The sequence below is a fragment of the Phoxinus phoxinus genome (genome assembly GCF_949152265.1).
Source record: "Phoxinus phoxinus genome assembly, chromosome: 7".
In the NCBI taxonomy this organism is placed as follows: Eukaryota; Metazoa; Chordata; class Actinopteri; order Cypriniformes; family Leuciscidae; genus Phoxinus; species Phoxinus phoxinus.
In genome coordinates, this window is record NC_136882.1 from 5,744,307 (window position 1) to 5,756,583 (window position 12,277).

Sequence of the window (12,277 nt, forward strand, 5' to 3'; positions counted from 1 at the left end):
CTTTAAACAACCAAGTCAGCTGAGAGGAATGTGACCATCATGTGATTCATATTGGAGCTTTGTTGAAGTGTTTTTACTCCTCATGGACAAAAGAATGGGAAAAATATTTCCTGAACAACTGAAAAAGTGAGCGGTCACTAGGGGCTTTCTCACCGGGGGAGCCTTTCATAGTTCCTACAACTATTGGCGGAAGTTCCCGGAGTTTGGCGTGTTCGCACCGCAGGAACTGGGAACGATTTAGTTCTAGGAACTCCTTTTGGAGGAAATAATTGAGCTCCTACTTCAGAGTCGGTCTAAACCAGCACTATAGGAACTACTAGTGACGTTAGTTTGATTGGCCGAACGCATGCGAAACACCAGCACCCGCCATTTCTTAAGAAGCTGTGTAAACACACAGATCATAGCCTATATATTTACTCCACAAACTAACTCCACGGACATGGAAAACAGTGATAGATGGACCTCTTAACCTTTACGCTGAGGAGAAAATCCAATGCAACTTTGAAGGGACCAAGCCAAACATGATCATGTATTTCTGCTCAGCTAGCAACATTACTGTCTACTTTCTAACAGTTATAATAACTTTCTACTTTCTACTTACTGTCTACAAAAGTACAACTGTCTACTTTCTAACAGTTAGACTCTGGCGTTCCCAGCGCCATCAAAATAAATGTCACAACAACAACCGCGGCTAATGGTGCGTTCAAGTCAACTCGTATAGATCGTATTTACGAGATAAACGCACATGAACGCCACCACAATGTCGTGATTACTAGTGGGGAGCTCGGGATTTTCTCTAAGCCCCGGTCTTTACGAGCTGTGGGCGTGTCACTGAGAAACACGGCGGAATACCACAATACTTAAAGGTATTTATCAGTGATAATGTCAGGCTTTTCTATTTACAGCGCAGTAAGCTAATCGCCTGCACAGAATATGATAGCGTTATAAAATAACAATGTAATATGTAACGATAAAGTTTGCAGTGGCTTCATAAATTAACTAAAAGCATATAAAACCAAAGCACACCTTATGCAAATCTTTGTTCTTCATTTTCTAGAGCGAGAGTTTAAGAACCTCGCTTTATTTTTGTGTAATTAATTAATAGAAAGCACTCCGCCATCTGACTCCGACGAAAGTGACTTGAACTGTCGTAAACACGACTTCCCACCTCGTGCGTGCGAACTTCCCAGGAGGACTTGAACGCACCATCACGTCACTTCAGAGTTCCTACCGGAACGGAAGCGTTGAAATATCTGAACTTCTGCGGTTAGACCGTATGCGACCGGCCGACCGGATGCGACGGATTCTAATCAACACTATGAGTGTACAGACCTTATGCGCCAGAGAAACGAGCGTGCAGCCATCTTTAAAATATCGTCTTTGAACTTCCGTTTTTGCGGTCGCTCTGTATATCTCTATGGCATCGCAGTTGAGGAGGAATTAGCCGGTGAAGTGGATTTACTTATTGTAAAGTTAACAAAAGTTATCATGAGAATTGTAATGTTTAAAGCAGATGTCTGAACAAATGTCAGTAGACCGGGAAGATTTTAAACGAGACGCTCATTCATAAATCCGCAAGATCACTGTGAAAATACAGACCGGAAGTCAACGAGCGCAGCGCTGAAAAGGGGCGGAGCTACATAAGGTCTATAGGGCATAATGTAATTTGTATTTGTGCATATTTTATGTTTAATAACAGTATATTTTTCTGTGTTTATCTTATATTATTTGTTTCCTATGTAACTATGTATTTGGTATTTGACATGGTGTCTCTTTAAGAGAATAGGATGTGAATGTTTAGAGGATGTATTATTTAAGCCTATAGGGGGATCACTTCCTGTGTGATCAGCTGTGGAAGCACATAGGTTTTCTATCGTGTCTTTTGTTTGCTTCTGTTCTGTTTGGAAACTAGAATAAATCAGTTTTTTGTTAAGGAACATGGTGCGTGTAGAGACTTTACTGACACAGATAATCACCAAATGATGGACTTTACAATGAGCGTGAAGCTAGAATTACCAATATTTTAACACTTTAATGTTATTCTGTAGACGTAAAATGGCGGTTATTAATAATTATGGCAGAAATAATTATTTTATAATTACTAAATCAATATTTACATTGATTAGCTCTATACAATCTACTGTTTTTATTTTAGATGTATTGAGGGTCATTTGTTTTTTGTGGATATATTCATGCATGCATTACATTCATTAAAATCATTCATTTTACCGTGGTGAATAAGCCGAGGGTAACGGTTGCTTCACGGCCAATTCCCCCTTCGCAGGGAGTTTGATTGACAAGCGATCTGACCAATCATAATACGCCATCTGCCGAATCCGGCATTTAGACCAAGAAAGCAGTCAGAAGAGTTAGTAGATATAACGTCGGTGGTTACACGTAGTGTACTGACGCCTTTCCGCGGTTGAAACAACATGCCTTCTGATGTTCATTCATGTTTATTTGACGCTATAAATGAACTAGGAAGAAATGATCAGTTCACGAGCAGCTTTAACTGAGGCGACAGCGATTTGCCAGACATATTAAAGAGCCACAAAACGGTATTTATTGCTTAAATTTCTTAAAAAAATGACCAAACTTTAAAGTTGAGACTTTGTTTCATTATAAAGCAACCTGGTCTGTCCTGTCTGTCTGTCAGCGTGTTGTCGGTCACCTCGCTGCTGGCTTGTCGGACACAGCAACAGTAACTAAAGGGGGCGGGTCTTTGCGAACGGTCAATTTCAAAGATCCGTGTGACAGCCGTTAGGGGGCGAAATGTGACAATCGTTTGCGAATGCGAATGTCGTGTGCGGTGGAAAGGCGGCTTAAGTTCCTATAACTGCCCGATGCGAAAGCCCTTACTGTTGCACAGCCACAGCTTTTCTCTTCCTCGGTCTCGAAGCGAAGTCGGTCTCACCCAATCGCCCCCCGGTGGCTGGTCCCAGTATAGGTCATAAAGCCCGCCTCCCCATGAATTCTAATGAATGCGATACAAACTAAAAAATCTGATTACACTTCAAATTACTTTTTTACAAAGATGTTTTCTGTCATTTTAGGTAGTTTATTTTCACACTGATGTAAATTTAAGTGTTCGTTTCTTAAAATAAGCTTGGTCTTTAGTTAGTTATTTGATGCTATAAAAATGGGAATGTGACGTCATGATTGACAGCTGTGATTGACAGCTTCTCTAAACGAAGTAGTCACTTAGACATCAACTGACTTTTTTGGTGATTTTCAGGAGGAGATTGGAGCTTCAGCTTTAATTTCTACATGTCCATAACTGTTTATTTCACACTGAACATAATGAGCTGTTCTGCAGTGAACTGTACTAGCGACTTCTGCGAAAGTGAGGACGGGACCTTGACATCGCGGCTTTACTTCCTGCTCACTACTGCGCAGGCTCGGGTCCCGCGTTCACTACTGCGCAGGCTCGGGTCCCGCGTTCACCACTGCGCAGGCTCGGGTCCCAAATCTGCGCCATATTAGGACTTTGGTGGCTTCAGTTTTCACCAATGGAAGAGAATGAAGGGTCGTTGTCCATCTTTTTTTACAGTCTATGGCAGGGGTATGCAACCTATGGCACGCTGAGGGTTAATCGCTGGCACGCGAGCAAAAGTGAGAGCGATGCATTTCATTCAGATAAAGTACCTCGTACCTGCATACAGATCTACATTTTGAGGAAATCATTCATCATAGTAACACAGCTTGTTATATTAAGGTAGGAGTTATACATACTATTAAAGTGTTAGAATTAGATCGTGCCGGTCTGACAAACCATTGGTGCGATCACTGCGCATCATGTGCACACAATTGACTGACAGCTTATGCTGCGTTCACACCAAACGCGAATAGAGCGGCAAATTCACGTCTATCGCGTCTAGTTGGATGCTTGAACATTTTGAATCCATTCGCGCGTCCAAAGTGAAATTGACGTGCGAATGAGGCAAATTCCCGTCAACCGCGCCACGCTAAATGCCTCATTTGCGCCGCAGGACCTCTAGAGGCGCGTAACCGCGTCTTTAAATTGACTTAACATTGAAATCACTCACGCCAGACGCTCCATTCGCAATCCAGATAAAACTGGACAGATTGCATCTGGTTGTTGAAGCCACAAATGTAAATTTTACTCCTAAAATGGTAAAAACTAAACATGCAAGAGCGTTTTATAACGGCTCCCGGTACCCAGATATAACAGAGCTACCGCAGCTCAGCAGAGAAGTAGCCGAACATCTCTTCAGCAAGCCGACGCGCTTTGATTTTGATATTGCTTTCTTTGACGTGAACGCTGTTAAATTTGCATATAGTGATTAGATTTATAAAGATTAGATTCATATTCGTTTTGCAGAGACAGTTACATTGCCCAGTGTAAATGGAACAGTTTTAACAAAACGGATAGCCTATCTGATCATTTAAAACGCATGAATGACCAGGCGTAAACAGACCCATTGGAAATCTGTTATTCAAAGTGTAATTTAAAACTGAAAACAATCCAACTAAAGGATTTTGACAAAAGTAAAAAAAAATATGAAAAATTGCACCAGAAATAAGCCTATTTAAAGTTCTGCACTATTTCTATGTTAGCCATTATGAATATTTAAAATGTGTATGTGTATTTTTACATACAGGGGTTATGGCACAGTGATAAACTCAGAAACTTAAAAATGGCACTTCATGACAAAAAGGTTGCCGACCCCTGGTCTACGGTCTCACCTGTCGACTGTCTCTCTGAGACGAAGAGGAGGAGGACGCGCTCTTGTGGGTGGGGGTGGAGCTTTTGTGTAAAGGGGTGGAGCTCTTGTGGATGGGCGTGGCTCCCTTCTCCTCCATGCTGGTGGCTCGGCTGTGATGACGAGACATGATAGCGGCTGCTGTCCACCTTCTGCTCTCTCTCACCCTTTTTATTTAGTGTCTCTTCTTGTCCCTACAAAGCACAGCATGACCTTTGAATCCTCGTGCAGCCAAACGATTGAGCGCTTTCACCTGAAACACAAACGGTGGAGGAAATGAGAGTTAGAAACATGGTGACAGAGAGGTCAAAGAGGTCATTACGGGTTTAAAGATGTCAAATTTATCACGGTTCAGTTTATATATTGGCTTTATGGTCACGGTTTCAATTCACTAAAGATTATATGTCGAAATCACTGATGCACCAGTTAGGAAATATGATGTGATAACACTGTATTGAATTTCTTTAACTACAATTATAATAGAATTATAAAACAAATATACAGCTTTTAATGTTGTTTATGTGTCTATGTGGTGTTTTTAATATGCTTTAAGACACACCATGTGTAAATTCATAAGTCGACAGCATTGCTGAGTATTTTCTGCTTAAAACTGCAGTGAACCAAAGACAGTCTCAAACACACGGTGTGAAATCGCTGGTGTTTCTGACGTCACACACTACCTTGTAACCAATCAGATCAACGTGTGATCGTCAACCAGTGGATCTCTGAGTGAGTGAGTGAGTGGAGGCGGGGCTCATTTGCATATTCATAGAACCGCACATACTAAATGAGGCAAGGGTGTCGAGTTACAATCAAGCTATTTTTTTCAAGAATAAAATGATTTAAATATGTAATTTTGGTGGTCAAAGATGAGTTTTAAGGGATAAAATGATTGACTACAGGGGGCTTTAAATTAAATACATTTAACAGAAGAAGCATTTGTGTGTTTTATTCTCAAAATGTTAATTATTGAATATGAAATAACTAATGATGACTTCCATATTATGATAATGACTTGTTCCAACTTATTGGTCTTTTTTGTCATTGATTCATGAATCAAGCAGCTCGTCTAGTCTCTTCAGTGTCAGGAAGTTTATATTGCCACAGCAAAGAATTGCACAGCTTATGAATGAGGGTTGGAAATTCGATGATCATTGATCAGAGATCTCATCCAATCTGCATCGAGCAGGACTCATCATGTTTTTCGCCCTGTCAGTGTCATTAAGAGACCGTACCACAGTCCTTGAGTTACAGGCTTCATTCGGGCTGGGGATCGAACGATTCAATTTATACTTAATAATTCCATTATTGATTCATTTAACAGACCTATGCTCCAGTCTTCATGCAAAACAAATACAATGTTATTTTAGTTGCATGTTTTATTGTTTCTTTTTTTAATATTATTTTTTTAAATGCCATTTATACATTTATAACAATGAAATTGTGTTCCAAATCCATGACGCCAATTCACTTAAAGTCTGATGGCATCATCCAATCTAATAATATCATGTGACAATATCAATTCAATTAGGTGTAGAGTGACAGAAGAGAGAAAGACAAAACTGCAGTTAAAAATTAACCAACAGCATAAAAATAATCATGTAGCTTTGGATATAACCTGGCAACAAATGAAAAATAATACAAGTCAGCTCTAATCTTATGATTTTACAAAAAAAAAAAAAAAAAAATTACAAACTATTACTACTATAATATAACTATTAATACTAACTACTAACTAATAGAGCAGAGGTGTAATTTTTTTTCTAAACATTAGTTCTACCTTATATAGAATATACTTAAAGGGTTAGTTCACCCAAAAATGAAAATAATGTCATTAATGACTCACCCTCATGTCGTTCTAAGCCCGTAAGACCTTCGTTCATCTTCGGAACACAGTTTAAGATATTTTAGATTTAGTCCGAGAGCTTCTGTCCCTCCATTGAAACTGTATACAGTCTACTGGCCATGTCCATAAAGGTAATAAAAACATCATCAAAGTAGTCCATGTGACATCAGTGGGTTAGTTAGAATTTTTTGAAGCATCGAAAATACTTTTTGGTCCAAAAATAAGACTTTATTCAGCATTGTATTCTCTCCCGGGTCTGTTGTCAATCCGCATTCACGACTCCGCAGTGACGCTGCTGACGGAAGACGCTGATGACGTGTTATCTGGTGCGCCCGAGCTTCGTTTACAGTCTGAGGGAGACGCACGCTATATTCAAGCTATTCTACATTGTTTGCGTGGATATCATTTTTTTAATGGTGCGTAAATGTGCATGTCGCGGATGAGACACTTTTACAGCGTGCGTTTCCCTCAGTCTATAAACGAAGCTCGGGCGCACCAGATAACACGTCATCAGCGTCTTACGCCAGCAGCGTAACTGTGAAGGATTGACAACAGACCCGGGAGAGAATACAATGCTGAATAAAGTCTTATTTTGTGTTATTTTTGGACCAAAACGTATTTGCGATGCTTCAAAACCTTCTAACTAACCCACTGATGTCACATGGACTACTTTGATGATGTCTTTATTACCTTTATGGACATGGACAGTATACCGTATATACAGTTTCAATGGACGGACAGAAAGCTCTCGGACTAAATCTAAAATATCTTAAACTGTGTTCCGAAGATGAACGGAGGTCTTACGGGCTTAGAACGACATGAGGGTGAGTCATTAATGACATTATTTTCATTTTTGGGTGAACTAACCCTTTAAGTGTGAATGTTTTAGGACACTTAATTGATTGTTTAAAGCAATTAAATTAAAATGTATTATATTTCAAATGCTGCCTACTTCCCAGGGGCTACTTCCCGCGCCTCTGAAGACTTCATGATTTAAAATGTAAAAGCTTTTAATTTGACATTATTTTTTAAAAGTGTACTTAAGTCTGGAGCAGTCGTTGTGCTCTCTTTAAGTACACTTAAGTGGGCTTTTATTTCATTAATATTATATTGTCTGCAAGTATATTTGAAGTACACCACAAATGCAAATTCAATACAATTAAGAGCAGCTCTTTCCCCAAGGTTAATTAGTCAAGTGCTCCTAGAAGAACTGTTTGGGTTAATAATCGTACTCGCAACTCCAGGCTTCGTCAAGAGATGCACGGTATAAATGTGCAGGTGTTTCGAGGAGGAAAGTATAATGTTTTGTGGTTTAGGACATTCTGTACAGTGTGTGTAACCGTTGATGTGTATGTGTGTATGTGTTATAGTCTCTGCATGTGTCTTCCTGCTGCAGTATTGATTAGTCATGCAGTATGAAGAGACTTTGACCAGCCTAATTAGACCCAGAGGAACACACACACACACACACACACACAAAACACAAAACACAAAACACACAGTCATCCTGATAGCTACAATTTAAGAAAAGCTGTTTCAATAGTGGGCACAGTGACAAGTGAGATAACAGGATACATCTGTACTGGCCTTCCCAACCCAAACATGCTTAGCAAGCACTCTGGGGAAAACACAAACAGTACATGAACACACACATCTATAATTTAAGGGCTTCCACCCCCTCCTCCAGCACATTAACTGCGCCGCGGGAGCCCGGGGGGAGACGCGGGGAAACACGCATCACATGCTCAACCCGCCACATGAAGTGATGATGTTTCCCTCAACAAATTTATCTTCGCCATCTTCCCCCGACAGCAGCTTCACACGCTGACAAATGAAGCCTGCACTGAGCTCAACTAAAATCTGGATCATTTGACGGATACACTGAATTGAAAGCACAAAATAGTTTATTGATCGGTTTTCCTCTTCGCTTTTAAGTCCTATCACACTTTACAGCAGTGAGAAGAAACACACACACACACACACACACACACACATACACACACACACACACACACACACTGGAGACAGTCCAGTAAAGTTGCCTGAAGCTAATTATCAGGGTTATATCCTGTTTTATGTGTTTGAGTTTTACAATGAGTTGTTTTTTGCAGTTTTCTGTTTTAATTTGTTCCCTTTCTCCTACTTAGGCTACGTTTAAACGTGGACGGCTATTTTCATAAACGGACATTTCACGCCTCTCCGTTTTAAAAAATAACATCGTGCACACCTGTCAGTTTTCAGAAAAGTGTTCATATATATCCCAGTGTTCAGAAAAGGTTCGCCAAACCTGTAGGTGGCAGTGTCACGAGAAGCTCAAGCCCACGTTAGCCAATCAGAATCCCGAAAATAGTCTCATACTGTGACGTCGGCTGCCTAAAACTCAGTTTTTCTCAGTTTACATGCAAACGTGCAAACAAAGTTTTCCAAAATCTCCACTCTGGCCGGGGTTTTTAGAAAGAATCGTTTTCATTCTCCTAGGTTACTCATTGTTTATTATCGTTTGCACCTGATGTTAATTTAGTTGATTAGTTTGCTCTTGTATTTAAGCCCTGTGTCTTTGCAGTTCATGTTCAGTCCTCATCAGTACTAAGTTCTGTTCATGTTCCTGAGATTTTAGTGTTTCGTGAAGATCTGAGCTTGTTTTTAATAAAAGTAGCTGCCGCATCTAGATCCTGCCAACTTTCTTTTTTTCTGCAACCAGCACACGACACTAATGTAATGAAGCGCGTCTCAGGACATATTTTCACTCACCTTCACTGCAGTAATAAATGGACAGTGTTCAAGAATTGAACGAATTAACATCCTAATCTGAGGTGTAAAATCAGAGATGCTCTGAACATCTCTTTTATCATGAGACCACACAAGAAGTGGACAAAAAAATTGGCCTGATATTCACAATGTTGCTTAATTTTTTACATTTCCCAACAAAAAAATATCAAATAAAGTACGTCATTTTCACTTGCAACACTGTCAGGTCAGATTGGCTTATGCATCATTAGAGAGCTAAACTATTATTCAAACTATTAAAGTGTGAATATCTAACATAGTCTTTATTCATAAACTTGTTTTGATTGCATCTGCATCTGTACAGACACTTTCACTTTGATTAAAACAATTATTGTACCATGATAATCTGTGTTTTTGTTATTTAAATGAAAAATATTGGTGCAAGCAACAACAAAAAAGACGGTGTGCAAACATTTCATGCGTTTATGTCATTTACAGTAGATCTAAAGCCAGATTGAGCACTGGAATATTCCACCGTCAGTCAGAAGAGGAATGAGTGATGGAGGCCAGCAGGAACCTTTTACCGAGCAGATTATGATAAGCAAGGACACAATGCGCATTAGCCCAGAACAATGTCATCTTCCCAGCAGCAGATGATAAATGAAGAAGTTGCTCACACACACAAAGCTCCATCTCTGTGACTGTACATTAGCACAACTCAAAATACACGGTGCTTAGATCCTCTTCAAACGGGCTCCTAATGACGCCACACACTGACAGAAAGAGGAACACACAACGCCGGCTACTGCAGTAACATGAGAAGTGCAAGAGAAAAAAGAGAAGTGTCCCATTTATATTTATAATTGGTAGAAATCTGGTAAACTTCAGAAATAAACACTCAGCCAGCTGCACTACTTATGCAAGCATGAACTGCAAAAACAATGACTGTTTTCAGACAGGTTTCCTGAACGTTTTCCATTGGTTGGACTCGTTTCGCCCTGAAGAATAGAGAGCTGCAGGATGACGTATTTTTATAGGCCAAAAAACCGGCAAGCGAGTTCGCATTTTAGCACTTCCGGTTCCATCGTCCTGAACTCAATAGGTTTTTTGAAATGAGTGTTTGTCTATATGATTGAGCACCCTTTATTTCAATCATGACCGTTTTAAATAAATATTAATGCTTGAAACTGTTTAGATAAGAGTGTCAGTCATTGAAATGGTTGGTGTGTAGGGTTACCTGAGGACAGGAACAGAACAGCCAAGCCTATCAGACACCAGCGTAACTGAGCTCTCACACGGATCTCACACACACACACACACACACACACACACACACACATATATGACCTGTCTATCAAACTGACCCAACACAAAGCTCCTTCTCAAACACACAAGTGTTCGATTACATCTGATAAAGCCTCTTCTCCACAAGCAGACACCAATCAGAAACCTCTAGCCTATAACTAATGCAACAGTTAACAACAGGAGTAATTACTCACTAAACACAAGCTCTAATTAGTCTAGAAGAAGCCTTTAGGAAATTAATCTCAGACCAACATATCCTTACAGATTATAATGCAGAGTAATATATATCTAAAATCCAGTTACCCAAGAGTAGCTCAGGCAGAGTAACACACTGGACTCACAGCAAGTGTTAAATATTAATGGTCCAGGGCTATCCTACGAATAAGCTATGGTGTAATTCAGAAGCGTATCCTGTGAGATTTCCCAATGGGATTCAACAAGGTGCTGCCATCACGATCATTTCCAGAGCTTTTTCAGATGCATTCCTGTTCGAGTGAGTCTCTCCAGATGTGCTTCATCTCCGGATGTTCAGGGTTTATCACGAGCAGTCGTACACCATTCAGAAGCATTTCATTTCTACCCGTTTTCAGTCAGTAATTAGGTTGATTTACAACAATGCACAATAACGCTCGTGGATTCAGATCGGATGTGACGACGGAAAGTTCATTTAATGAGCGCTCTGACTGTGAGACATTTGTGACTGATGAGTCTGCGGCTTTGAGATTGAGTGGTTTGGACCGATTCATTAAAATGAAACAGCTCACAAGACTGGAACCGGTTCTGAATAAAGACTATTTTAAACTAGTGGTTCAACGGATCACAAAACTTATGGTTCGGGTCATATTACGGTTTTTGAGTCACGGATCAGATGATATTTCAGATCAGAAGAAAAATAAATATAAATACAGTATAGCAAAGTTACAAATAGGTCTAACTGTAGTATTCAGGTACAGAAATGTAATAATTAGGCCTAAATGTAAAATAACACTATAGTGTTAACTGTATAAATGAAATACAAATTAATGTGTTCTTCTGTAAGCTTTGTTTCGTTGTTTGATTAACATTAATGGCATAGACATCAGCAGGTATTTAAAGGCTTCTGTCACTTTAAGACCTAACGCACTGATCCAATATAATGATACACAACCGATTTCTTTCTTAACTGTTTACGTTCACTTAAAGGTACAATATGTAAGAATTTTGTAATAAAATATCCAAAAATCACTTGCACAGTGTGATATATTTCCTGCAGTTGTGTACTTACAATATCCCAAAAGTTCCCAAGGATTTTTTATTTCGGAGAAATTCCAATTTTGAATAATTGGCCGTTCCGGACTCCCTGTTCACTTGTCGCCTGTCACTGACATAATATCTGCGTTATCCCTGGTTTCTGCTCGTAGTTTCTACCATAGTAACCATGATGACAGACGTGGACAACTGCATAATGTCTAGTGGCACGCTCACGCTGTTGTTGTTTCATTCAAACATTATGGACCATGGCAAGCAGACTTTGGGACAAAAGGAGAACTAAACGAGGATCAATATCAGCGTGGCGTTTTCCAGATGCAGAGAGCTCCATTTAATAATTTATTTAATAAAAATAAAATGGAGAAGAGAAGAATATATCCTGAGCCCTGTTTCATGGCTCCATCATTAACCTAGTTTATGGAGAAGA

General features: G+C 39.7%; 1 protein-coding gene across 7 annotated transcripts in view; it reads right to left on the reverse strand.

Moving 5' to 3' along the window:
• Positions 1–12,277, reverse strand: part of osbpl6 (oxysterol binding protein-like 6) — a 90,333-nt gene that overhangs the window by 58,152 nt on the left and 19,904 nt on the right. For all 7 annotated transcript variants that reach the window (XM_079618935.1, XM_079618934.1, XM_079618932.1 and 4 more), the window contains exon 2: positions 4,708–4,977. In XM_079618935.1, the coding sequence (XP_079475061.1) occupies positions 4,708–4,854 (147 nt within the window). In that variant the 5' untranslated portion in view covers positions 4,855–4,977. The remainder of the gene's footprint in view (positions 1–4,707; positions 4,978–12,277) is intronic.